Source organism: Cervus elaphus, chromosome 5, assembly GCF_910594005.1.
Source record: "Cervus elaphus chromosome 5, mCerEla1.1, whole genome shotgun sequence".
In the NCBI taxonomy this organism is placed as follows: Eukaryota; Metazoa; Chordata; class Mammalia; order Artiodactyla; family Cervidae; genus Cervus; species Cervus elaphus.
Genome location: NC_057819.1, coordinates 113,085,733 through 113,113,258, shown reverse-complemented (window position 1 = coordinate 113,113,258; position 27,526 = coordinate 113,085,733). Strand labels below are relative to the sequence as shown.

The 27,526-nt window shown below is 40.0% G+C and overlaps 2 protein-coding genes and 1 long non-coding RNA gene across 10 annotated transcripts in view; 2 read left to right on the top strand and 1 right to left on the bottom strand.

Moving 5' to 3' along the window:
- Nucleotides 1–4,377, bottom strand: part of LOC122695023 — a 35,660-nt gene extending 31,283 nt beyond the window's left edge. For 4 of the 7 annotated variants that reach the window (XR_006341299.1, XR_006341305.1, XR_006341301.1 and 1 more), the window contains exon 1: nucleotides 4,285–4,377. This is a non-coding gene — a long non-coding RNA (uncharacterized LOC122695023). Of the gene's footprint in view, nucleotides 1–2,333; nucleotides 2,838–4,284 lie in introns of those variants that run through there. The other 3 variants (XR_006341304.1, XR_006341302.1, XR_006341303.1) reach the window with 3 other exon arrangements.
- KRT10 (keratin 10) lies at nucleotides 939–5,406 on the top strand. 2 transcript variants are annotated; one of them, XM_043904496.1, is made up of 8 exons: nucleotides 939–1,590; nucleotides 2,388–2,470; nucleotides 2,831–2,987; nucleotides 3,073–3,234; nucleotides 3,325–3,450; nucleotides 3,762–3,979; nucleotides 4,331–4,609; nucleotides 5,036–5,406. In XM_043904496.1, the coding sequence occupies exons 1-8, from the start codon at nucleotides 1,000–1,002 to the stop codon at nucleotides 5,040–5,042; spliced, it is 1,623 nt and encodes a 540-aa protein (XP_043760431.1). In that variant the 5' UTR covers nucleotides 939–999; the 3' UTR covers nucleotides 5,043–5,406. The 2 variants fall into 2 exon arrangements, with proteins under 2 accessions (XP_043760431.1, XP_043760430.1); XM_043904495.1 differs by having other exon boundaries at nucleotides 4,331–4,629.
- Nucleotides 5,407–15,746: 10,340 nt separating this feature from the next.
- On the top strand, nucleotides 15,747–23,757 carry KRT28 (keratin 28). Its single transcript, XM_043904497.1, has 8 exons — nucleotides 15,747–16,270; nucleotides 16,739–16,821; nucleotides 17,647–17,803; nucleotides 18,994–19,155; nucleotides 19,334–19,459; nucleotides 22,228–22,445; nucleotides 23,051–23,106; nucleotides 23,376–23,757. The coding sequence occupies exons 1-8, from the start codon at nucleotides 15,821–15,823 to the stop codon at nucleotides 23,516–23,518; spliced, it is 1,395 nt and encodes a 464-aa protein (XP_043760432.1). The 5' UTR covers nucleotides 15,747–15,820; the 3' UTR covers nucleotides 23,519–23,757.
- The last annotated feature ends 3,769 nt before the right edge of the window (nucleotides 23,758–27,526 follow it).

The window sequence follows — 27,526 nt, the reverse complement described above, 5'->3', positions numbered from 1 at the left end:
AGAATCTAGCTTTCAAACACATGTTCACAGACCAGTTCATAATTTTGAAGCAAGTATCATTTTCTAATCTGGTTATTCTTGTAAGAAAATTTTTACTCACAATCACTTCCTTTTCTATTGGTCAAACTTAGAGTAAACATGAAATACTGGAGATTAGTTCATATCTTGTGCTAAGAATTTCTGCAATGTGGTCTTCATATAAGCCTTCATTACAATGAATTAAAAAAAATTTTTTTTAATCCAGGATAACTTCCTGATGTTAGATTTCTTTAAATGCTAAAAAGAAAGCACCATTAAATTAGAAGATTCCCAAATCATTACACACTTCCAATTTCCTAGACAAAATATCAATGTACTTTCATTCTCCAAATAAAAGATTTTCTATAAACATACACATACATGCATTTCTTAAGTTGTGTTTTTATGTCTTTATTTATATGTGGTAACTTTTGAACACAAATCGTTTAACATGTTTTTTATTTTCATTTTGGTTGCTTGCAGCTTACTCTACAGCCCTATCATGGCATGATTCTATCTGAATTTATGCTGTTATAATTAATTAAAACTGTTTAAAACATGAATTTGAAAAGTATTAACTGATTTTGTGACTTAAAATTCTTTTTCTAAACTTCGCAAACATTCTGTACAAACTAAATTAGTGCTGAGAAAAAAAAAACAAAACTAGATTTCAAGTTGCTCAAGGTTCCTAAAAAGGTGAAAAAGTTTAAAGAAACAAATGCTCATATGACTAACACCCATTTTCAATTTCAACATAGCAAACCTCCTGTTTGTTCTTAAGGCTAATTCAAAACCAAACATATTGGGGCTGGTGATTACTTAAGATAATTTATGCAATCATAAGCCAAAGATGCAAATTTTGCAAAAAGAAAACCAAGCAAGTAAGCAAAACTCTAACACATGTGGGACACACCCTCTCAGTATATAAAGGCTTGTCACTGTCCTTGGTACCATGCACTCCCTGAGCTAAACAGCATCACCATGTCTATTCGATACAGCTCAAGCAAGCAATACTCTTCCTCCCGCAGTGGATGCGGAGGAGGAGGAGGATCATCCCTCAGAATTTCGAGCAGCAAAGGCTCTCTTGGTGGAGGATTCAGCTCAGGGGGGTTCAGTGGTGGCTCTTTTAGCCGTGGGAGCTCTGCTGGAGGCTGCTTTGGGGGCTCATCAAGTGTCTATGGAGGAGGATTAGGAGGTGGCTTTGGTGGGGGCTATGGAAGTAACTTTGGTGGGAGCTATGGAGGAGGCAGCTTTGGAGGGAGCTATGGAGGAGGTGGCTTTGGAGGCGGCAGCTTCGGAGGGGGCAGTTTCGGAGGGGGCAGCTTCGGAGGTGGTTTGGGTGGTGGATTTGGAGGAGATGGTGGCCTTATCTCTGGAAATGAAAAAATAACCATGCAGAATCTGAATGATCGCCTGGCTTCCTACTTGGACAAAGTTCGGGCTCTGGAAGAATCAAACTATGAGCTAGAAGTCAAAATCAAGGAGTGGTATGAAAAGTATGGCAATTCAAGCCAGCGAGAGCCTCGTGATTACAGCAAATACTACCAAATCATCGATGATCTTAAAAATCAGGTAAGGGGCATTTTTAAAATGCAACTTTAAGCCTCTTTTTGTGCAAGTAATTCTGATAGGTAATTTTTAAATCAACTACAATGTTCACTGTGTTAGACTACATTACTTTCTTGCTTCCATGAGCAATCCAGTCTCTTCAAAGGTAAATAGCTGTGAGGGTACAGTCATTGCAATCTTCATCCAACATGTGTGTTGTGTATCTTGTAGGATGGGGGGATTACTGAGAATTTTTTGTGTGTTAATGAGTGTAAGAGTCCACAGTTAAAATACATTAGAAAATGTACAAACACAGGGACTGAAAGAATTATTCAATGAATCAGAAAATATTATTCAGACTGATAAACAACAAATACTCCTTACTGACATTGCAAGAAACATGAATTTTCCAGTATGAAAATGGAGTATTGCTTGCCTTGAGGGAATTTTTGAATTGCATTGTGTGCTGTTTATATTCATTTAGAATATATATATAAAACAAGTTAAACCAAATACAGGTACGAGTCAGTGAAGTTAGCTGAAATACATGGAAATTACACAGGTATAAGAGCGGGACCTGAATGCAGGAACACAACTATATAATCCAGTTAGTTTTCAGAAAGGGAGGATATAGAAATAGAAAAGTATGGAAATTTCAAGAGAACAAATGATTCAATTTTAAGTATATGGGTAAGACTGCAATGTCAGATTTAAAATAAAAAATTCCCCAAGACTTAGTAATAGAACACCATAGAAATGTAGTTTACCTATGCCACTATAAAAGCTGTGTCTGTATCTGATTTCTTTGTCTCTTCTTCCAGATCCTCACCCTGACAACAGACAATGCCAATATCCTGATTCAGGTTGATAATGCCAGGCTGGCAGCTGACGACTTCAGGCTGAAGTAAGCTAAGCAAATGTGGCACAATACTGTCACAATAAATACATGAGATGTTTTTAACAATGTATGCCCACAAGAGCATTTACATTTTCCTGAATTCATTCAAATTTAAACTATATTGGAGCTGTCAAGAGAAACTTTCAACCTCAGTATTACCTTTTAGGCAATATTATAATAAGATGCTCTTTAAGGTACATGCTAAGTTTCTTTGCATTAAACCACTAATATCCCTATGTGAATCAGAATATGATAAATGTTGCCAAGATACGAAGTCAACTCTTTACTTGGTTTCTAAACAGTCCCTACCCAGGAATTCCTCCCTGATATAAGTTATACCCAGTATTTGTATCATGCTTGTTTCAGGTATGAAAATGAGGTAACCCTGCGCCAGAGCGTGGAGGCCGACATCAACGGCCTGCGCAGGGTGCTGGACGAGCTGACCTTGACCAAGACCGACCTGGAGATGCAGATCGAGAGCCTGACCGAGGAGCTGGCCTACCTGAAGAAGAACCATGAAGAGGTAACATAAATAGTTATACTTCCCCCAGCCAAAAAGGGACTCAGGGTCATGAAGCAGTCATTAAATATTTCTGTTCCTCAAACAGGAAATGAGAGACCTTCAAAATGTATCCACTGGTGATGTGAATGTGGAAATGAATGCTGCCCCAGGTGTTGATCTCACTGAACTTCTGAATAACATGAGAAGCCAATATGAACAACTTGCCGAGAAAAATCGCAGAGACGCTGAAGCCTGGTTCAACGAAAAGGTAGTTTATCTTCCTTTGCAGCAAAGTCAATGGTGGTTTGGTTATTCGTTCAGATTTTTCTCATCAGGTCCCCTGTTTTTAATATTCTAGAGCAAGGAACTTACTACGGAAATCAACAGCAACCTTGAACAAGTATCGAGCCATAAATCCGAGATTACTGAGTTGAGACGCACTATTCAAGGCCTGGAGATTGAGCTACAGTCCCAACTAGCCCTGGTAAGTAAATAATTCTCTTGAGAAATAACATCACTTTATCATGCGTTTCATCCTCAGATGAGAATAGGCAACATAAAAGAATGCAGAGTTGAGGGTAAAAAAAAAAAAAAGAAAGAACATTGAAGTTTTTTGCTAATGGGATAAAAGTATTATTGGCATTGATCGAAAAATGCTGAAATTGAAATATTATCAAAACTAAAACACAAATCTGTTCGCTTTCCTTATTCTTCTAATGAAATTATTAAACAAGCTTCATTGTACTTAAGTGAACAATGAAGTAGTTAAGTTACAATATATTCTCTCCTCTTCAGAAACAATCCCTGGAAGCCTCCTTGGCAGAGACAGAAGGTCGCTATTGTGTGCAGCTCTCTCAGATTCAGTCCCAGATCTCCTCTCTGGAAGAACAACTGCAACAGATTCGAGCTGAGACCGAGTGCCAGAATGCCGAGTACCAACAACTCCTGGATATTAAGATCCGACTGGAGAATGAAATTCAAACCTACCGCAGCCTGCTAGAAGGAGAGGGAAGGTAAATTACAGAAAAGTTTAAATCATCCCAGTTGCTTTTATTCAGTGTTCCAAGCCTTAAGGCTTTTCCCACAACCCAAGGATGTGTCAGAGCACGGGAGAAAGTGGAAAGAGAGGAGGCAAAGTACACAAGAAGGTGTATGCAACCAGCCTCAATGTCCCACGAATTTGACACAAGAAAGATTCTTAGGTTTGGGTGCATACATAGTTGTTTTAAAAGAACGGGTTCATAACGGCGGGGGTGATTTTCCTCAAAACACCTTTTGCCTAGGTTATAAAGTAACAATAACGTGGAAACAGACTCACAGCTTCCCACGTTACAGCTAACGGAAAGTAACTTTTACCCTCCAAGTTCCGGCGGCGGCTCCTACGGCGGCGGGCGCGGCGGCGGAAGTTCCGGCGGCTATGGCGGAAGTTCCGGCGGCTATGGCGGAAGTTCCAGCGGCGGCGGCCACGGAGGTAGTTCCGGCGGCCACGGAGGTAGTTCCGGCGGCGGCTACGGCGGCGGAAGCTCCAGCGGCGGTGGTCACGGAGGTAGTTCCGGCGGCGGCTACGGCGGCGGAAGCTCCAGCGGAGGCCACAAGTCCACCTCTTCAGGGTCCGTTGGAGAGTCCTCATCTAAGGGACCAAGGTCAGCAGAAACTGGCTGGGGTAATCAGAATTAGTTTTAACTTTTTGATGGGTTTTTTTGTTGTTGTTTTTTGGTTTTGTTTTTTAAGTTCTGTAACTTTTTTGGTTTTTTTTATTTTTAGAACTATTTTAAAAATTAAAATCTTATAAAATCTTTATATGCTTTTTTTAACCGACTATAGTTGTTGACACCAGTCTTGAAGGGGAAACGGTATTGTCTAAAATGCTGCAGCTTTGGTGTTTTTAAAAGTAACTGTAAAGAAGTTTTCTTTTTTTTCACTTTGGTGTATTTTTCTTTGCATTTAGATATTTTGATGTAGGTATTTTTAGTAAATATCTTTGATTTAGCTATTTTGCCCGTTAATTAGTAAGGACCCCACAAATTGTAGTCTAAATTCTATTGTTTTTTATTGTAATTAACTTACAGATACTAACAAAACCAGAGTGATCAAGACAATTATTGAGGAGTTGGCACCTGATGGTAGCGTCCTTTCATCTATGGTTGAATCAGAAACCAAGAAACACTACTATTAAGCCACATCAAGAGGAAAGAGGCTCCCCTCACACAGGCCATTATGCATAGATGCATGGAAAAAAATCTCCAAGAAAACACTTCAGTCTTAATGGCCTATGGAAATAGGTCCACTCCTTGATCATAAGGTGTCTAAACGGTGTTTTGTGGTTTCTGTATTTCTCCTTTTCACTTTACCGGAAAGTATTCTTTAATGGAAAAAAAGAAAAACTTTCTGTTCTCATTTACTAATGAATTTCAATAAACTTTCTTACTGATGCAAACTATCCAATTTGGTCAGAATTATCTTTATTTGAGTTAGACAACTTTTAACATTAAAGATTAGTAAAGTATCATTTGAAGATTGATTTATCTAGAAATTCTGAAGACAGGTTATCATGAGGATTTCTCTGAATCCGTTTTTTAAACTTAGGGGTATGTTGGACCAATGTTAGTAATCTCAGGAAAGAGTCCATGAGTCCCCAGTTATTCTTTCTTTAAGATACAAAGTATGAAAAAAAAAAAAAAAAAAAAGATACAAAGTATGTTGACAGCTCCCAGTTCTCTGGCTTTGAATTAAGTCTTGAAAACTATGAAAAGTCTCAACACCCCAAAGATTAAATTAATTCAAAATTTCAAATTTTCTGATCACTTGCCTCCTCACATTCAGCTCTTATTAATATTTTCTTCTCATTACTATATTACTTCTGCCCAATTGCTACACAGCCAAAGAGATAGCTTCCAACACTTACTAGCCCAGTGAAATATCACCCTGACAAAATTATTTGGTGTCTATCAGACAAACAGGAGAAGCACTGTCAAGACATGGTGATACCAATTTAACCAAAAGGACACCTGTAAGTCTCTACCTTCACCAATTAGTACAGTGACCAGTACTAAAGACCTGGTTCTTGTAAGATCAATCCAATCACATCCTTCAGTCAATAAGAACCCAACTGACATTATTACTCTGTGAGTATATGGGGTAGGTAAGGGTTGGATTTACTCCATGACCTTAAGACTACCTTGTGCTCCCTGGTGGGTTCCTAGGTTATCCTTGTCCACCAAACAGCCTTTCTTAGTATCCTTACTGATTTGAGCTCCAGATCTCCCAAGGACCTGAAACCAGCCATGATTGAGACTTCTGCTGGGTAAACCCCACACTCTGTATCCCAAACTGATCACTGAAGCTGTATTTTATTGTAAATGGACTTTGTTATAGTGAAAACACCATGACCTACCTGGCACCAAACATTACCCCAGACACTGTTTTTGTGCACATGACTTTCTATATGTACTGGCCGCCCTTCTTGGGAGCCAGTCTGTTGAAGTTCCAAGATGCTGCCTTGCAATGCCCTGAAACAGGGCTGGGTAAGGATTCTTAGAGAGGAGAAGGGGGAAACAGAGGATGAGACAGTTGTATGGCATCACTGACTCAATGGACATGAATTTGAGCAAACTCCAGGACATAGTGAAGGACAGGGAAGCCTGGTGTGCTGTAGTCCATGGGGTCGCAAAGAGTTGGACATGACTTTTCTACTGAACAACAACTGTGTATATACTATTATTCAAAAAAAACTCTCTGATTATTATCTAGCGTAGTTAACCAATTCCCTGGGACCTAGATTATTGTTCTTAATCTGAGTTGGCCATTCTCATTATTCTGGATAAGGGTTTTCATATTCAATAACATGTATTTGAGACAAATGCAAATATATTATTATGAAATAGTTATGTGCTTCAAGCCAGGATCTCAGCTGGTCAGTTATTTATCTGGCTGGGTGGTGACCCAAACCTTCATTCCTAAAAGGTCTGAATCATGGTGGTCCTGTCTTCTTACGTTTTCCATCTTCTTATATCTCTTTAAAGCATTTATATTTAATTTTCTTTATAAGGTAACTAGCTTATCTCTGATGGAAAACTACTTTCTTGATGGGTGTTGACTAATCTGATTGTGGTAATTATTTCTCGACACATGTATTAATACGTCAAGTCATTATGCTGGACATCTTCAACTTATACAGTACTGTATATGATATCCCAGTTTAAAAAAAAAAAAAACTACTTTCTTGACTGGACTCTGAAACTATAGTTTCATAAAGACAATGTATCTAACAAATAATTTTATTTTAACAAGGACATTCGTTTTTAGAGTTAAAAAGTTATTGTTGGCTGTGCAGGTTTCTATTTTTACCAAAAAGATTTATCATGTAGCTATTAATCGAAAAGCCTATACACATTCTTACAGATTCTAAAGTTGTTACAGAGTCCTGCTATTTAAGCAGGGAAGTGTCCACTGAGACTATCAGAGCCAATTTTGAGACTCATGTGGAATCACACTAAACAGCAAAAGCTTCTATCTCTGAAGATTCTGCTTTATGCTGCTAAAAGCCTTGGGACTTTGCACACTAACACTGATGTGCATGATGACTTGATATTTTGGGTGGGCATGGAGAATAACTTTGTTATGGCCAGCACAGGGAAGCAGCTTGAGTTAGTTTAATTAAATATTCATCCAGTATTTCCCATCTAGATTGCATCTTGAGAGTGGCAATTAGGGAAAGAACTCATTTGTAGGTATAGGCATGCATTTCAAAGTCAGTGACTCCTGGACTTCATATTCTAGCACTGGCATTTACAAGTCATGTAAATTTTGGACAAGTTACTTGAACCATCCTAAGTCTCAGTTTTCTTATCTATACAGTAGGGATAATAATTACCTCATATGAGATTATTGTTTCCTCATTTGGAGATAATATGAGTTAATAAAAATGTGTGCTTAGTCACTCAGTCATGTCAGATTCTTTGCGACACCATGGACTGTAACCCACCAGGCTCCTCTGTCTATGGGGATTCTCCAGGCAAGAATAGTGGAGTGAGTTGCCATGTCCTCCTCTAGGGGATCTTCCCAACCTCGGGATTGAACCTAGGTCTCCTGCATTGCAGGCTGATTCTTTACCATCTGAGTCACCAGGGAAGTTAAAATGCCCACTGTACTGAAGAAAGAGTATTATGTTCATCTTCAAAGAAATATGCTTGTTGGCTAAACAACTGAGTTTCTCCAAAGATGGACAAGAGCATCACAATAAGTTGTTAGAGTAGGTGATCACTAACATCGTCTACCAAGAGGTAGAGAACCAGGTCAGGTTGCTGTCCTAGGGCTGCAAAACTAAATTCCAGTGTCACAAAGGGTTATTATGATTAATCCAGTTCTGGGAATCTGAAGTCTGATAAAATATAGCAAGAAGTTTGTGAAAGTAAGTGGGAAGGACCAGATGATCACCCCAAAGACCTGAGATAGTTGACCACCCCTGAAAGCTACAGCTATGGTCAGCCTGATCATGATGCAAACTATACAGGCTGTGTCCTTGGATGACACAGGGAAACAAATTATCACAACAGAAATAAAACCTGTCTGGAAACTAGGTATGAAAGTTTTTTTTTTTTTTGAAGGATACTTTTTGAACCAGGTTGTCCCACAGAAAAAGACATGCCCAAAGACGAACGACTCTTTGAGTTGTCATCTTGCTCCTTAGTCTCTAGATAAAAACACAAACACTGAGACTTCTCTGGTGGTCCAGTGGTTAAGAATCCTCCTGCCAGTGAAGAGGACTTGGGTTCATTCCCTGTTCTGTTTATGTCATAGAGCAACAAAGCCTATGAGCCACAACTACTGAAGTCCCCGTGCCTAGAGTTCATGTGCTGAAACAAGAGAAGACACTGCAGTAAGAATCCTTTGCCCACAGCAAAGAGTAGCCCCCAATCATCACAGCTAGAGAAAGCCTGAGCACAGCAATGAACACCCAGTGCAGCCAAAAATAAAACTAATTAATTATTTTTTTTAACCCAGAAACACCATCCACATGCTAACATTGAGTAAAAGGTCTTTCCAGCCTAACATCAGTTTGGAAAAGAAGGAATTGTGAATTGGCACAAACATTGGATATTACCTCAGAGAACAATTTGGGTAGTGTTCTGAAAATAGTGTTGTCCAAGATTTTAGCAAAGAAAAAAAATCACATATTTAAGCTTTCAATTAATCTTTCCTACACAGAAAAAGTTATCTAAGAAGAAATGCTAGAAAAGTATAAAGAAATGGGTTCGAAGGTTAGTTGAACCATGACCAAGCTAATGACCCCTTTAGAAGAGGAATTCTCATTAAAAGTTTTGATCTATTACTGTGTGTTGGAATGCAAACTGGTGTGGCCACTATGGAGAACAGTATGGAGGTTCCTTAAAAAACTAAAAATAGAGTTGCCATATGATCCAGCAACCCCACTCCTGGGCATATACCTAGACAGAACTATAACTCAAAAAGATACATGCACTCCTATGATCACAGTGGCACTATGGCACTATTCCATACAATGGAATAATACTCAATCATTAAAAATAATAAAATAATGCCATTTGCAACAACAAAGATGGACCTACAGATTATCAAACTAAGTAGAGTCAGAAAGAGAAAGACAAATACTGTATGATATCACTTACATGTGGAATCTAAAATATGACACAAAATGAACATACCTACAAAACAAAAACAAACTTACAGATAGAGCAGACTTGTGGCTGCCAAGGGGGCGAGGCAGTGGGGGTGGAGAACTAGCAGTTTGGGATTAGCAGACACAAGCTAATTTACATGGGATGGATAAGCAACAAGGTCATATTACATAGCACAGGATACTCAATATCCTGTGATAAACCACAATGGGAAAGAATATGAAAAGGATATATAGATAGATAGATAGATAGATATAACTAAGTCACTTTGCTATACAGCAGAAATTGTACAACATTGTAAACCAGCTTTGGCCACCTGATGTGAAGAACTGACTCATTTGAAAAGACCCTGATGCTGGGAATGATTGAAGGCAGGAGGAGAAGGGGACAACAGAGGATGAGATGGTTGGATGGCATCACTGACTCAATGGACATGAGTTTGAGTAAGCTCCGGAAGTTGGTGATGGACAGAGAAACCTGGCGTCCATGGGATCACAAACAGTTGAACACAACTGAGCAACTGGACTGAACTGAACTGTAAACCAGCTATGTTTCAATAAATTTATTTGTGTTGATCTACAGAGCCTCTGTAAGGTTTTGTGAAGTAAGAAATTTGAAGGGAAAACTAAAAGCAGAGGACTTCCTTGGTGGTTAAGACTCCATGCTTTCAATGCAGGAGTTGTGGGTTTTGATCCCACAACCTAGTTTTTGATCCCACAAACTAAGATCCCACATGCTGTGTGGCACAGCCAAAAAAAAATATTTTTTAAATTAAAAAAAAAAAAGATTAGTAGAAGAATGGAACTAAAATGCATTTTGATAGATTGAATAACTTCTTGTAAAGATAAAAGGAAGTGGGATATGGCCAATACGCACATGAAAAGATGTTGACATCACTAATCATTTAGAGAAACGCAAACCAAAACTATAGTGAGACACCAGTTTACATGCATTAGGATACCTACTATCAAAAAAAAAAAAAAATACCAAGTGTTGGCAAGAATGTGGAGAAATTGGAATACTTGTGCCCTGTTGGTGGAAATGTAAGATAGATTAGCTGCTGCAGAAACCAGTAGGATGGTTCCTCAAAATATTTTTTAAAAATACCAGCAATTCCACTTCTGGGTATGTACCTAAAAGAACTGAAATCATGGTCTTGAAGAGCTATTTGTACATGCCGTGTTCAAAGCAGCATTATTCACAATAAGAGTTTGAAAGGATATATTTTCCTTTCCACTATATCCTCTGCTACGAGTACAATGCCTGGTGTATTGTAGATACTCATTAAATATGTCTTGGTATTTAATTTGATAATTAAATTAATTCAATTTGATAACTGAATGTTTTTAATTAAAAAATTGAATAAATGACTCCTGATAGGCACATAACTGCAATCAACAGCTGCATTTTGCTATTACTAGAAATTCTGAAAAGAATTTTTTAAGAAATATGTTTGTGCTTTTCATTAAAGAAGGATTTTTGCATTGTTTGAGTTTTACTTTTCTACCTGACATTAAGATAACTATATATAGTGAAAGAAATCACACTGAATTACAAGGCTCATTCTGGCTTGATTCACCCAGTTTGATTCTGTGTATCCTTGAACAGTTCTTTTATTCAGTTTCCTCATGTTTAAATCAAACGAAGGAAACCTCTCTTCCTGATTCCCAAATTCATTGTAAAGCTCAAATAAGATAATTTACAAGAAATTCCTTCAGAACTTATAAAGCTTGATATAAACATAAGAGAATTTTGTCTTTATATTCATCACGCTGTAGACTTTGAAAACATAAATGTTGAGGTAGGTTCTGGCTGTTGTGCTGTGTGTGTGCTCAGTCGTGTCCAACTCTTTGCGGTCCCATGGACTATAGGTCACCAGGCTCCTCTGGCCATGGAATTTTCCAGGCAAGAATACTGGAGTGGGTTGCCATGCCCTCCTCCAGGGGAATCTTCCCAACCCAGGGATCAAATCTGCATCTCTTGTCTCTCCTGCATTAGCAGGCGGATTCAGGGGTTTAATATGATTTCCTGCGGAGGGCATGTATGATCCAGGTTGAAGTCAGCCCCAAGAACTTACATTTGCAGGTGAGCACTGCCCTCTGGTGGAAATAGAAAGGTAGGGGCAGGGGCAGTTAATGACGTGGGAGCGCCAGAGGTGATGCCGAGAAGCTATTTATTTAAATGTATGCATTAACAACAACAAAATCTTCCTTCTTTTTTGTCACACATGTTCCTTTGGAAATATTTTCTTTACATATATAGAATGTGAACCTGTTACGCCAAAGTGAAAGTGAAAGTCGCTCAGTCGTGTCTGATTCTTTGCAACTCCATGGACTATACAGTCCTTGGAATTCTCCAGGCCAGAATAATGGCGTGGGTAGCCTTTCCCTTCTCCAGGGGATCTTCCCCACCCAGGGATCGAACCCAGGTGTCCCGCATTGCAGGCGGATTCTTTACCAACGGAGCTATCAGGGAAGCCCATTACACCAATTATTTGTCTAATTATTATTATTTACAGTTTTCTGGTGGCTCAGATGGTAAAGAATCTGCCTGCAATGTGAGAAACCCATGTTTGATCCCTGGGTCAGGAAGATCCCCTGGAGAAGGGAATGGCTACTCACTCCAGTACTCTGGAGAATTCCATGGACAGAGGAGCCTGGTAGGCTACAGTTCATGAGGTTGCAAAGAGTTGGACACGACTGAGACACATGAATTCAAATTCAATGATCACGCAAGCATTGAAGAGAGTCACAATTCTTTATATATTTTAATATCCTAATTCTTTGTTATTTCAATTTCAATCATTCAATAACTTAATTAAAAGATAATTTCACAACCATACAGCATTTTAAGATTATTGATGGCAACACATAAAGCAGATATTCAGTAGAGTTATTACTTATATCTGAAATGTGCTCACGATACAAGACTCTCAAGGTCACCTAAAAATATGCCACATCTTCACTTGGCAGGTAGCTAGTGACTCTGAGCAAACTGTTTAACACTTCTGGGACTTACTTGCCTCATCTGTCAAATAAAAAGGCTGAAATGGGTGATGTCTCAGGCCCTCTGCAGCTCTAAAAAGATCCTACAACTTTGCCCAGAAAATGCATTTAAAGGCCATGTTGATGCCAGCCTCAGTACCAGCTAACTAGGTTTCAGACTGCTTGTGCCAGCAGAGTCCCAGGAGACACCCTGACTGTCTTGGTGGCGAAGCAACTTCATTCCTCTCTCTGCCACAGACCTGGAACCAGTCAAGCCCAACCAAGTCCCTCCTGCTCCTCCTTCTCCCATCCTCTCTTCTTCCTTCACCCCGATCTCCCACCACAGCCTCAAGAGGAGGCTTCTCAGGTCATTTCTTGCCCACCTCTGCTTCCACCGCAGCTTGACCTCCCCAGACTGTCCACACCAGCTTATAATACAACCACAACAATAAAGCTGCCCTTCGTTGACAGCTTTTCATTTGCTGGGCATTGTGCTAAGCCAAGTCTCCTTTACTGTGTCGACAAAAAGAGGTGGAAAGTCTTTTTAACCACATTTTGACAACTCCCTAAGCCTTTTCTGCAGGTTCCTTTGCAGGAGGGTTCAACTGAAAAGATTTTTTATAATATTACACTTTAATGTGTCTTTCTCCCGAATTCACCCAGGAACTTTTTCTGTTGGAAACTGATCATTCATTCCCTCTCTCTACCTCCCAACCCTCTCCTCCCTCTCTCCTCTCCTCCATTTCCCTTCCACCTCTCTCCTCATTCCCTCCCAACTCCACTTCCACGTATCTAACATGTGGACTTCAAGGCCGAATCCGTATTCTCTATATCCCCAATGCCACATCCAGCTTCCTGTCACTTCATTCTTAAGCTAAAATTCTTCTTTTGAGGCTGATGCTATCCAATTACCCCCCACCACACCCTTCCACCATCCAAGGACTTCCGCATCTGGTTCGCAGTCCACTTCTCTTCATCTCCTGCCATCATGAGAGACTTCCTGGCTATATAGATGGCTCATTTAACACTCCAGTCTCATTCCTACTCCAAGATTTCAGTGTCAACCCATTTCTAAACTCTTATTCCAGCGATTGTTGGGTCCAGGCCCCATGTCTATTCACTAAACTTTATCAAGATCTGGGGTTATATCTCAATTAGAATTCTAAACTCTGGCTTCCACCATCCAACTTTAACCTACCATCCTTCATCTCTGTCAATCTCCCGCCCACTCCACCTGCTGTACATCCTCAAAAAAGTGCCCAATGACTCAATCTTTGTCTTTGCTCAGTGTATCTCTTCTTCTAATCTTACTTCCTTCTTTACCTATGACTATATGGTCAATCCAGAGAAGGCAATGGCACCTCACTCCAGTACTCTTGCCTGGAAAATCCCATGGACAGAGGAGCCTGGTAGGCGTCAGTCCATGGGGTCGCTAAGAGTCAGACACGACTGAGCGACTTCACTTTCACTTTTCACTTTGATGCACTGGAGAAGAAAATGGCAACCCACTCCAGTGTTCTTGCCTTGAGAATCCCAGGGACAGGGGAGCCTGGTGGGCTGCCATCTATGGGGTCGCACAGAGTCGGACACAACTGAAGTGATTTAGCAGCAGCAGCAGCATATGGTCAATCATGGGCTTCGCAGGTGGCTGAGTGGTAAAGAATCTACCTGCCAATGCAGGAGATGCAGGAGATGTGGGTTTGACCCCTGGGTCAGGAAGATTCCCCTGGAGGAAGAAATGGCAACCCACTCCAATATTCTTGCCTGGAAAATCCCAAGGACAGAGGAGCCTGGTGGGCTATAGTCCCTGGGGTCATAAAAGAGTTGGGACACAACTGAGCATGCACAAACTGTGGTCAATCACCTCAACTGTTTTCTCAAGAACACCAGAAACTTCTTCGTTATTTTTTCCTTCTTCTGAGCCCATCTTCAGACCCCAAATGCATATCAGCCGATCATCTTCTCTTCTCCTACACAAAGATAACTTCCAAATATGCATTTAAACGTCATTAGAAATGAGAGCTGGTCCTTCATTTCTTCCTAACAATCCTTTCACTCATTGCTAGTCAGGCATCTTTCCCCATTCCAAGTACTTATTCTAAACATTCACACTTCCTATCTTCATATGAGACATTCCACCAACCCCTAAAACTCAGCTGGACCAAAGCTAACCCCAGTATCTTCCTCCTCTTGTGTTTCCTATCTCAGTCAGTATTATAGGATTCCCAGCACCTGAAAGCAATTACCTAAGAGCCACCCCCAATTCTTATTCTTTATTCTCCAAATTCAATCAGTGACCATCTCCTTTCAACTTCTTTCCATCCTACTACCCTCATCCTTTCCACCTGAACCATTGTCCTAGCCTTGTAACTGGTCTTATTTTTCATTTCAACCTGATTATGTTGTCCCCTGCTTTTTAGTTATGATTCATTTCAAAGTTTTTAATACAGACAGCTAAACATGATCCAGCCCCTATCTGGTCCTGACCATACATTTCTCAAAGATTATAACTAAGCATTTTTCATGTCTGCATTTATTTAGCATCATGTCTTTATTTTCACACTTAGTATTGACTAACAAATGTAGTAGCTATACATTTTAAATAAAGGAATCAGTCAATATTTAGGTTATTGTTCAAGGTAACGAATAGATGTAATAATCACAGTAAGACAAGAGAAGTTAGTAGGATCATATATTTTTTAAAACAACACAATGCTTCTTGGTGTGGTGGGATAAAATATGTGTTTCTGTAGCTAATGGTTCCTTATATCAATATATCTCTCTGGTAATTAAGACCCTACTGTAGCTGATGGTACCCTATTACAAGCTTAACTTTTAAAACTTTATAATAACTTGTATCAAATAATAATGGTATATTCTTAGGGTCTAGATGAAAGTAAAGGATTACTCACCCAAAATTATAAGTTAAAATAATGAACTTAATATAGAATGAACCCTATTATATGTAAGATAACAAATATCCTGAAGCAACAACCCAGGATGGTAGACATTAATTTAGCCCCCAAAATCACCCAATTATACATAATTTCATGCTAATTTGAATGAAGCCTTTTTTTCCTTTTGGCATGTATAACTCAAATAGAGACACCCCCCAATGTGTATAAAAGCCCAAAGAAGCCATCAGCACATAATATTCTGTTCTCCTCTGAAGTTACAACTATCCACAGACAAGGAGACCATTTCTCATACCGCCATGTCTCTCCAATTTTCTAGCGGGTCCAGGCATATTTGCCTACGGTCTGGAACTGGATCTGTCAGGCCATCCAGTGGAGGCACAGGCTTTGCAGGTAGCAATGCTTGTGGCAACTCTGATGCTGGACGTGGATTTTCCTATGCTTTGGGAGGTGGCTTGGGCAGTCTTCCTGGTGGGGACCACGCTGGTGGTATCCTGGGAAGTGGTACCTGTGCTGGCTTTGCTGGAAGTGAAGGGGGACTCTTCTCTGGGAATGAGAAGGTGACCATGCAGAATCTTAATGACCGCTTGGCATCCTACCTGGATAACGTGCGAGCTCTGGAGGAGGCAAATGCTGAACTAGAGAGAAAAATCAAAAGTTGGTATGAAAAACATGGTCCTGGATCTTGCCATGGACTTGATCATGACTACAGCAGATATCACTTAGCAATCGAAGATCTTAAGAATAAGGTGAGAATTCACAAACTTGGAACTACTCAAAGTATTTAAAACTAAAAATGATCTAGCAAAAGACAGAGAAGTAGAACAGGAAATGCTTCAGAACTGTTATGTATCATTTATACATATTTATTATCTATTTTGAAATGTAATTCTTCCTACTAGCTAAAAACAGGCATTCTGATTCATGAATGTCTATGCAACTTAAATGTTACTAGTTCCATTATTGCTTATTTTGAGATATATTCATTGATAAAGAAGTATTACAGTCTAAAAGTTATATGGAAAGAAGTAAAACCATATTTGTAATTTTTAAAAATAAAATTTTAAAACTTTTTGGTTATTACATAAGGAAGTGAGATTTTTTTATACCAAGGTTGATTGTACAATGTTTTTTGTTTGTGTGCTTGTTTGTTTCCTGAAATAATAGGTTGTTAGAGCAGACTTACTGGTTGTGTTCTCCCTCCTGATTTCTTCTAGATCATCTCTTCCACTACGGCAAATGCTAATGTCATTCTGCAGATTGATAATGCCAGACTGGCTGCTGATGATTTCCAGCTAAAGTAGGATATAGAAAATAATCACACCTAGAACATGGTTCTAGTCCACTTAATGTGTTATATAAAATTTCAATTTCACCCTGATTAGAACAGGCTATGGGCTTCCCAGATGGCGCTGGTGGTAAAGAACCCGCCCACCAGTGCAGAAGACATGAGAGACACAGGTTTGATCCCTGGGTTGGAAAGATCCCCTGGAGAAGGGCATGACAACCCATTCCAGTATTCTTGCCTGGAGAATCCCATTAGACAGAGGATCCTGGTGGGCTAAAGTCCATAGAGTCACATAGAGTGGGACATAACTGAAGTGACTTAGTACATACGCATAGGACAAGCTATAATCTAAGAGATTAAAGGAAGTAACATATGTGACAATGCTACAACAAAATGCAATACAAAGCATGTTCTAAGATTACAATCAGCTAGACTCACATTTTTACATATTTATGACATTCTTGAGCCAAAATATCACTGTATTTCTAGGCCTGCCTAAAACAGTGCCAAGTACAAAGTAAATGTAAATATTTGTTTTAATGGACCAATTTACAATTTTTACTTTTAACTTCAATAAAATTCTGAAACAGTCTATTTCTACTTAATTGGGATATGCTATTGGAATTTGCATGACCAGATATTCATGCTGATTATTCTGCACAGAATTGTGTGAGAGGAGTGGAGGAGGACTTTCTTTGTATACTTTTATAATATTTAGAGACCTGATTTCATTTAACTTTCACTTAAAAGCAGTTGAGCAGTTGAGGAAAGCAGGTTTTACTTTTTGGTCTCTTGAGCTAGTCCACTTGGTGCTGAGATTCACGAATGTTTCCCAAGGTATGAAAATGAGCTCGCCCTTCACCAAAACACAGAGGCTGACATCAACGGGTTACGGCGAGTCCTGGATGAACTGACTCTCTGCAGGACTGACCAGGAACTGCAGTATGAATCCCTGAGTGAAGAGATGACCTATCTCAAGAAGAACCATGAAGAGGTAGGGGAAGATTTAGCTCTAGTTATTTTAAATACTTGGGAGTGAAGATTAAATGACAATAGTAACTCGTGCTCCTTATAATAATTCAAATAGTGCCAAGGCATATAAAACAAAGAATTCCATGTCTCCCGCTCTGCCCTTCTAATCTCATCCCCCAAGATAATACATGGTTACCACTTTGATCTGTATCCTTCAATTTTCTGGCTGTCACAGCTTAACCTTAGGAAATTAGTACATTACTTTTCTCTACCATGTTCAAATCCAGGAATGTTCAAATCCTGGATGTTCAGGTACTAAGCATCCTGGGCAAATAGTTTAACCTCTCTGTGCCTCCATTTCCCAATCTGTAAATTAAGTCTGGTAATAGTACCTATCAGTTAGAGATGTTAATACCCCTAAACTGCTTTAGAACAATGTCTGGCATATAACAAGTGCTCAAGTGAGAGCTATTGTCCTTAAGGTGAGAGTTCCCAGAGGGCAGGGATTTTTATTTGTTTTTCCACTGCTCTAGTCCCTCAACAAGCACTCTCACTGACATTTAATCGAGAATTATATGCTTGATGCAAACTACTATACATAACATAAACAACAAGGTCCTACTGTACCACACAGGAAACTATATTCAATATCTTTTTTTTTTTTTTTTTGCTGCACCTCACGGTATGTGATGGGCTCTTAGTTTCCCAACCAGGGGGGATCCAACTCATGCCCTCTGCAGTGGAAGCCAGGTCCTAACTACTGGACCGCCAGGGAATTCCCTACATTCAATGTCTTGTAATAACATTATCTACAATGGAAAAGAATCTGAAAATGAATAGATATACATATATATGGATCATTTTTCTGTACAGTTGAAACTAACATAACATTGTAAATCAAGTATAATAAAATATTTTTTAAAAAATAAAGGAAAAAAAGAATTTAAGAACTCTCTGATCTTTGTACCCACTTCTCACTTAAAAGGATAAAACACCTCTCTGGATGTTGTGGTGTTGGTTGTGGCTGTCTTAACAAATAACGAAGTAAATAGATGATTGGCATGACTACTGATCGAATAAGTCAACTTAAAAAATCATTCGTGCCTTAACTTAGACAACTCGAATTTAAGTCACAAACTGAGACCTAAAAAAGGAACAAGAGCGCAGGTGAGCCCAAACCGCCCTCAGGTCACAGTTAACTTCTCCCCGCAGGAGATGAAGTCTCTGCAGTGCGCCGCGGGAGGCAACGTGAACGTGGAGATGAACGCGGCGCCGGGCGTGGACCTCACGCTTCTGCTGAACAACATGCGGGCCGAGTACGAAGCCCTGGCCGAGCAGAACCGCAGAGACGCCGAGGCCTGGTTCAACGAAAAGGTGAGGAATGCCCAGCCCAGCCCGGCCGGTACCCACCCCCGCCACCCCCCACCCCCACACCCCTCACCCTGCATCCCTCCACCCCACCCCCTCATCCCCCTCACCCGACCCCTGCCATGCACCCACCCACCCCCTGGCAAGCTCAGATACGCTCACTCCTGGGCGCCCGGCCTTACAGAGCGCCAGCCTGCAGCAGCAGATCTCTGACGACTCGGGCGCGGCCTCCTCCGCCCGGGGCGAGCTCACGGAAATGAAGCGCATGGTGCAGACCCTGGACATAGAGCTGCAGTCCCTCCTGGCAACGGTAGGTGAGAGCGCAGGTCAGCGACTCCAAAAAGTCTAACTGAAATTCTTCCCAGGCCCCCTGTCATAACTTCACCTCCAAATACTTAGTGGAGAGAGGAGGACAGACAGACCCCGAGACGCTCAGAGAGACAGACAGTACTTCTTCCTCCCTGAGGTCTCTGAAGGTTCCTTCCCGCCCACGCTCAGTGCCCACTTCCCGAAATTGGTCCTTTCTTCAGCTGGATGCAAAGCAAACAGCAGCAGCATTGGTCTACCTGACAATCAAGTGGCAAGCTTATGTCAGGCGGTCAGGCAAAGCAGAGCTGGTATCACCAGCATCTCCTAATATTGCTGAAGTCCTGTTAAAGGCCACACTGTGCTTGCCACCAGGCAAAGAAGGGGACATTTTTTGTGATTCCATGTGAGGACTGTTAGCCTCTTCAGCCTCAGGGCATCCAGGGGAGACATCCCAACCCGACACACCCCAAAAGGCTTGGCATTCAGCCTTCTCTGGCACTTACTGCCAATTATTTCGAATGTTTCCATGGACACAGCCCAGGAGGAAAACGGCTTCTCTTCTGGAGTGTCTGCTGGCAGCATTCAAAAGCCTTGGTTTTGAGAATTATGGCACACGTGGTGGTCCAAGGGTTCCCTGTCCTCATCAGAGGTTTCACGCCCCCTGAGGACACCAGGTTGACACAAAGAGTCACTATTATACAAATGAGAACAGTAAGCAGAGAAGGAAAAGATACTCAAAACAAGAGGAAGACTGATTTGATGCAGACACCCTAAAAAAGGCTAGGGCTTTCTTACTATATCTTATTTAGATTGGAAATTTTACCACTCACTAACCCTATCTGAACAACTGTGCCCCTCCCCTCCTTCACCTTCCTCCCCACTGCTGGCTGGTACCCAAGACCCTCCTCCCTTCCACTTTGGGCTCCTGGAACCCTCCTCTCTTCCCCATTCCCTTATTTCCTGCAGCTAGAACCTGAGGACCTATTCCTGCTGCTGTGCTCCTGAACACAAATCCTCCCTCTCATTTTGGAGCTGCGCTGAAGGAAATAAATTCCTGAGCTCCCAGAGCAGAATTTTAAGCACTTTCACAGAAAAGCAATGACATTAGAAAATAGCTAGATTCCGTGCAGCAAGTAGTCCTGTAGTTTGGGCTCATGAAATAATCCACAAAAAGGCCCATCTTAACTTCCAACATAACCGAATAATAGAATAAGGGTGGCATGGAACCTATCTTCCATTCCTGAGATTCTTTTGTGGTCAGATGACTTCTATAGTTTGGAACACAAACTGTGAACATGCTGAGTTGTCTAAATATAATATCTCAATGCTTCACATGCTTCCTGTAATGTACAAACTTCTAAGTTCATCCTGACCTGTCTCCTCATTTACAAGCCAACCTTTACAGTAGGAAGATGTGAGATAGAGATGCTTATGGTCTGATCTGATTTAGGACAGTGTTAACAATCTTGAAAAGGAGTATCATATGAGAACACTTTATCAGGGAAATTCAAGTTTTGAACACCTGAGCATGCACCTCCCTGATATCTGCCACTTGTCACCTCAGCATCCTATCACTATCTGGTTCACCTTCCGCTTCTTTTCCCTGGAGAGCCCAGCCCCAACCATGTGATGTACTGGTCAGCCTGTTTATCAAAGGCAGTGCTTCTTAGCTCCCTGGGACTCCTGTTTAATAATGAATCTCTTATAACTCCCTCTTTATAATCCTAAAAATGGAGTCAAGAGATAATATATTTAGCAATACACACAAGATTTTTAAAACCAGTGTAATGCCATAACAGCAATCAAGAGGAAAAATGGAAGTTTTAAAATAATATATATTTAATATGTAAACACTTGGGCCCAACTACCCTGTAATGAAACAGACTGAGGCTTACACCTTCTTTTCATGGATAAGTTTCATTTTAAACAACATAAGATTGGGAGTTGGTCCACACAAGAATACAAAGAAAATGAAAAAGTGAAAGTAGGAGTGCACACTGAGGTAATAACTAATATCAAGAGACGTAATAACCACCCGGATGTGATACGATAATAGAAAGAGGAAAATTATATTAATTAAAGTAGAGATCACATGACAAGACAAATTACAGACTATGCAAGTGGAAATGAGGAGGTATAATATTCACAAGAGTAGAGTTGAAATAATGACCTATCCTGGGTTATGAAATATATCTCTTGTCTTGAAATCCCGCCCTTATGAGGGCATTCACACAATCTCAAGTGCTTATTAAAAGGCCTTTGACTGATGACAGAGAATCAAGGATGAATTAGAAAAAGAAACAGCAGCACAAAAAGCAGTGGTGGGGTAGATCTTTGGAGACAGTAGTAGAGTAAGATTGAAAACAACAGGCAACTCAAAAATAAGTATGCGATCTCAAAATAAAATTGATAGACTTCAAAATAAGATTGATTTCTTATTATGGTACCCCCCAAAGTGTTTTAATATAAAGATTGGTTGTTATATGAAACAATACCTAAATGTGTGAATGTCTACTGGAATAATCAGAAATCTGTGGGTCAGGTATCTCACGCCAGGACATCCATCAGGCCTGCCCACCCCCACCCCACCCCCAAGTAATCGCCAGTCACTTTCCCTTTCTCTCCACCTCCTGTTTAACTGTGACAAGTGCCTCAGATTTCCAAAGTTCACCTAGGGAGCAGTACTGCCCTTTGCTGAGAAACACTAGTTCACGTGTCCTCCAAGTGGTCCTCCTTCATCCCTTGTTGTGACACCTTTTATGTCCTCAGAAACACTCCCTGGAGTGCTCCTTGACGGAGACGGAGGGCAACTACTGTGCTCAGCTGGCCCAGATCCAGGCTCAGATCGGGGCCCTGGAGGAGCAGCTGCACCAGGTCAGGACCGAGACCGAGGGCCAGAAACTGGAGTATGAGCAGCTCCTGGACATCAAGGTCCACCTGGAAAAAGAAATCGAGACCTACTGCCGCCTGATAGATGGAGACAGAAAGTAAGTAATGCCATTAGAAAATTCAGTTTTTACCTATTTCAAGCCACAACCATAGACAGTCATTCCCCTTTTATGCCTCCAAGCCTCCCCTCTTCCTTCCCACTGCAGAAAAGCATGGCCATTCTCTTGCCTCAACTGTCCCCTCTTCCACTCTTTGTACATCACAGCCACATCTTCATTTGCCCTGGGTGATCCCAGTCATTCTTGCAGAAGTCTCCATTTGTTATCCTTTTAGTCCTTGTGCATTTGAAGCTTTATCCACCTTTCAGTTCATTCCTAACATCACTGCTGTCCTGAAATAAATGTACTCTTTACAACCCCCCAGGATCTATATGTAAAGTGTATACTTTTTCCTTAAGTTTTAAATTCTTGGGTTTAAAAAAAATCAAATGTAAACAAGATGGTTTTATATCCTCTTTAGATAAATTTTAGTTATCGAAATGTTAGATTTAGATAGCTAAAATTTTAATATTTTCCTCTATAGAAAATGAAAATCTGTTTTGGGCCTACAAAGTTTGCTTGCATTCATGTTCATCCCTTGACTCAATGAATATTTATGAAGTGATGAACAAATATTACAGAATAAATTGGATTTCTTTTAACAGCTCATGCTCTAAATCAAAAGGCTTTGGATCAGGAAGCCCAGGAAATTCATCTAAAGGTAATAAAATCTAGTTTTCCTTCTATTTCAGCAAATATTTTTACATTAATGATAATCATACACTATGGCAACAGCCTGTCTATATTTAAGTAATTTTAACTAATATGCTCTGAACTTAAAGTATTCTGTTGAGCGGATACAACTGTCCCAAACAATTATTATAAAACAATACTTAACTCCCTCAACAAAAAATTATATTACAACAGTGGAACTCTTTGTCATGTAATATTTTCAGTTGAATATGTGTATTACATATGTTTTATTTCTAGATTTATCCAGAACCACACTGGTAAAGACGGTGGTTGAAGAGATAGATCAACGTGGTAAAGTTCTTTCATTGAGGGTTCAGTCCATTGAAGAAAAGACATCTAAAATGACCAATGGCAAGACAGAACAAAGAGTTCCTTTCTAATTGTCACTTTTGAGAAAAGAATCATTTGGGGAAAGATCCTGCAAAACTTTATTATTCTAAATATCAAGGAGATAATAAAAACACTTTCTACCCTTAAAGATTAGTTACTTACCAAGAAAAAAAAATCCTGTTGTCTTAGTTACCTTTTATAGGAAGTTGGGTGTTTGTTTTCAAATAAATAAAAAAGTTGATGTGCACTTATGTTCATTCACTCATGACAAATAAATAATTGAGAGTTATTTTTTCCATGTCTAATTCATAGGGAAACATTTATGGAATATATTTTAACTGCCTTTTACCCTAGCTTTATATAATAGTCAATACCATATGGCATTTAAATATTAAACATTCACTAGGCATAATCTTTGTTGTTGTTATTGAGTCGCTAAGTCACATCCAACTCTTGTGACCCCATGAACTGGACTAAAACCTGCCAGGCTCCTCTGTCCATGGGATTTTCCAGGCAAGAATACTAGAGTGGGTTGCCATTTCCTTCTCCAGGGCATTTTCCTGATCCAGGGATCGAACTCGTGTCTCCTGCATTGCAGGTCAATTCTTAATGCTGAGCCACTAGGGAAGCAGGCATAATCTTTAAATCATTTTTACATGAGCAAGCAATCTGGAAGGAAATGAGTCCTGAATATGCATTGGAAGGACTGATGCTGAAGCTGAAACTCCAATACTTTGGCCACCTGATGTGAAAAACTGACTCATTGGAAAAGACCCTGATGCTGGGAAAGACTGAACGCAGGAGGAGAAGGGGACAGAGGATGAGATAGTTGGATGGCATCACCGATTCAATGGACATGAGTTTGAGTAAATTCCAGGAGTTGGTGATGGACAGGGAGGCCTGGTGTGCTGCAATCCATGGTGTTGCAAAGAGGAGGACACAACTGAGCGAGCGACTGAACCGAAGCAATCTGGAAAATTTTTAGAAATTTTCCTGCGATTGAAAACTTCCACCTCTAGATGGCGCATTCCTGGTGTTTCACCTATGAGCCTATCTCGGACTCATTTAGAGATCTGGATACTTACCAGGATACCATTCCCCATAATCAGGATAATCTCGACAGACCTACAGCAAAGAATCTCATGCCACTGACTTTTTTCTAGAGCAGAAGTTGGCAAGCTTCTTCTCTAAAATATTTGGCCCAGACAGTAAATATTTTAAGCTTGGCAGGCCATAAGTTCTCTATTTCAATGACTACTCAACTCATTCATTGAAGTAGACAGCAGCCATAAACAATAGATAAGAAAATAAGCATGACTACCTGCCAATAAACTTTAGTTATAGACACTGAAATTTGAATGGCCAATAATTTTGACATGACAAAAAATATTTATCTTTCTTTGATTTTTTTCCAACCATTTAAACATAAAAAACCATTCTTAGCTCATGGACTGTACAGAAACATAGGGTGGGCAAGATTTAACCCATGAGCAGCTCTTCTAGAACTTAAAATTTCATGAGGTTGATGAATACATTTTTCCATCTTTCTCAATCAAACTGTATGATAGGGATTCCCAAAAAACTTTAAACTCTGCAAAGGAAGAACAGCTCTCATATTTCTCAAATTTGTGATTGATTCTAATGAGAAGCTTTAATGAGGGCAGGAATTCTACCAAACAACCCAACAGTTATATGGGAGTTCAAAGAAAGGGGAAAAAGGATATTTATAAAATCTTGAGCCAAAGGTCACTAAATGAAGCAAATAGTAGAAGTTGGTGGGGAAATAATTTCCCAATGGTACAATGTATGGGCTTCCCAGGTGGCTCAGGGGTAAAGAATCTGCCTGCCAATGCAGGAGATGCAGAAGACGCAGGTTCAATCCCTGGATGGGGAGCTCCTCTGGAGGAGGAAATGGCAAATCTCTCCAGTATTCTTGTCTGGAAAATTCCATGGACAAAGGAGACTGGCAGGCAACAGTTCATGGGGTCACCAAGAGTCGGACATGACTAAGCAATGAGCACACACAAGCACAACGTATAGGGCCAGCTGCATAACTTGCAGGGCTCAGTGCAAAATGAAAATGTGGAGTCCTATGTTCAAAAAACAGCGGAAAAAAGGAAGACCCAGAGGAATCGGGTGGAGAGGGAGGTGGGAGGGGGGATCGGGATGGGGAATACATGTAACTCCATGGCTGATTCATGTCAATGTATGACAAAACCCACTGCAATGTTGTGAAGTAATTAGCCTCCAACTAATAAAAAAATTTTTAAAAAAATCAGCAGAAAAAGCGTCACTAAACGCACTAAAATAAGTTTTGGTTTTTTTTTTCCTTCTGCATTCATACTCTTGACGTCATAGTTTTGGAGTAGGATTTTTTGGCCATTTAATGTCATTAGGTGTGGTAAGTCACTCCGTCATGTCCAACTCTTTGTGACCCTATGGACTGTAGCTCGCCAGGCTCCCTTGTCCATGGGATTTTCCAGGCAAGAATACTGGAGTGGATTGCCATGCCCTCCTCCAGGGGATCTTCCCAACACAGGGATTGAACCTGCATCTCTTACGTGTACTGCATTAGCAGGCGGGTTCTTTACCACTAGCGCCACCTGGGAAGCAATGTCATCATAAGTACATAAAAATTAAAAATTTAAGCTATTGGCATGAATTTTACAGTTTCATATTGTGCAATGACAGTTTTAAATCCAAATACAAGAACATGCAGTCAATGAAATTACACAATTCTTTCTTTTTTTTGTTTTTTGTTTTGTTTTTTTTTTTTTTTTGCTGATCTCTCTCACAGGACATGAGGGATCTCAGTTCCCTAACCAGGGATGGAACCCATGGCCACTGCAGTGGAAGCACAAGTCTCAACCTCAAGACCACCAGGGAAGTCCACAACTCATATAGCTCATACATGCATATGCATTTTATTCTTACCAAAACAGTGGGAACACTGCATCAAACAAACTCAACTATTTTTTAAATTTCACTTTACAGACTCACATTCTACCAACACTCTTCACCACTGGCTTTCTGATAAGTAAGAAAAGACAGAAAAGGACACAGGGTCACCTTATCTTTCTATTTCACTGTTTTCAGGAAGTAGTTGGCTAATACAGGAATGTAATAGAAGTACATGATAGGATTCCTTGATCATTCGTGTATCTTAGAATACCACTGCCTCTGTCTACATTCAAGGCAAGTTCCATTTAAGTGGGAAGCCTGGCCTCTTGGGGTTGTTAGAGACCCTGCTTACTTGCTTATAGACATATCATTCTTACCTTGTACACACCATCAGGGAAATTTGTTCAATGCATTCTTGTATTGGAACCCCATTCTCTGGATCCTAAGCTTTCCTGTTTCTTGTTCATTTTTCCCTCTAGTGACTTCCTGACAAAGTTCAAGAGAGGTGAACTTTTTGAGACTTTTTATGTCTGAAAATGTATTCATTCCATCCTCACTCATGATTAATTGTCAAAGTAGAGAATTTTAGGTTGAATATCATTTTCAGTTAGAATTTTGAAGGCTTTCTTCACTGGAATCATGGCTTCCAGGACTGTTTAGAAGTCCTGAACCATTCTGCTTTCCTCGTCCTTGGATACATGTTGTCTTTTCTTCCATGGTTCTCTGAAATAGTCTGTGCACGTGCCTGGCTGTGATTCTTTTTCATTTATTATTCATAGTTCTTGATGGTCTCTTTCCATTTAGAAACTTGGTTCTTTATAAAATAGTTTCTTCATTCTTTTTCCCTTCTCTATTTCAGGAAGCCCTCCTTAAGACTATTCTTCTTAGGCCAAGCATCTAATTTTCTAATCTTTTCGTTGATCTATCTTTTTGTCCTTTGTTCTACTGTTGGGGAGATTTTTAAAAGTTTATTTCCCAACCAATCTGTTGACATTTGGTTGTGGAAGTTAGCTTATAATCCCAAGATCTTTCTTTTGCTCTCTAGCTCAACTTTGATGATATTCTATTCGTATTTCAAATATGCAGTATTTTTGTTACTTCTAAGGATATTAATTATAATTACTTTCTTTTTTAAAGTTTTCTTCAGCTTCTTTGAT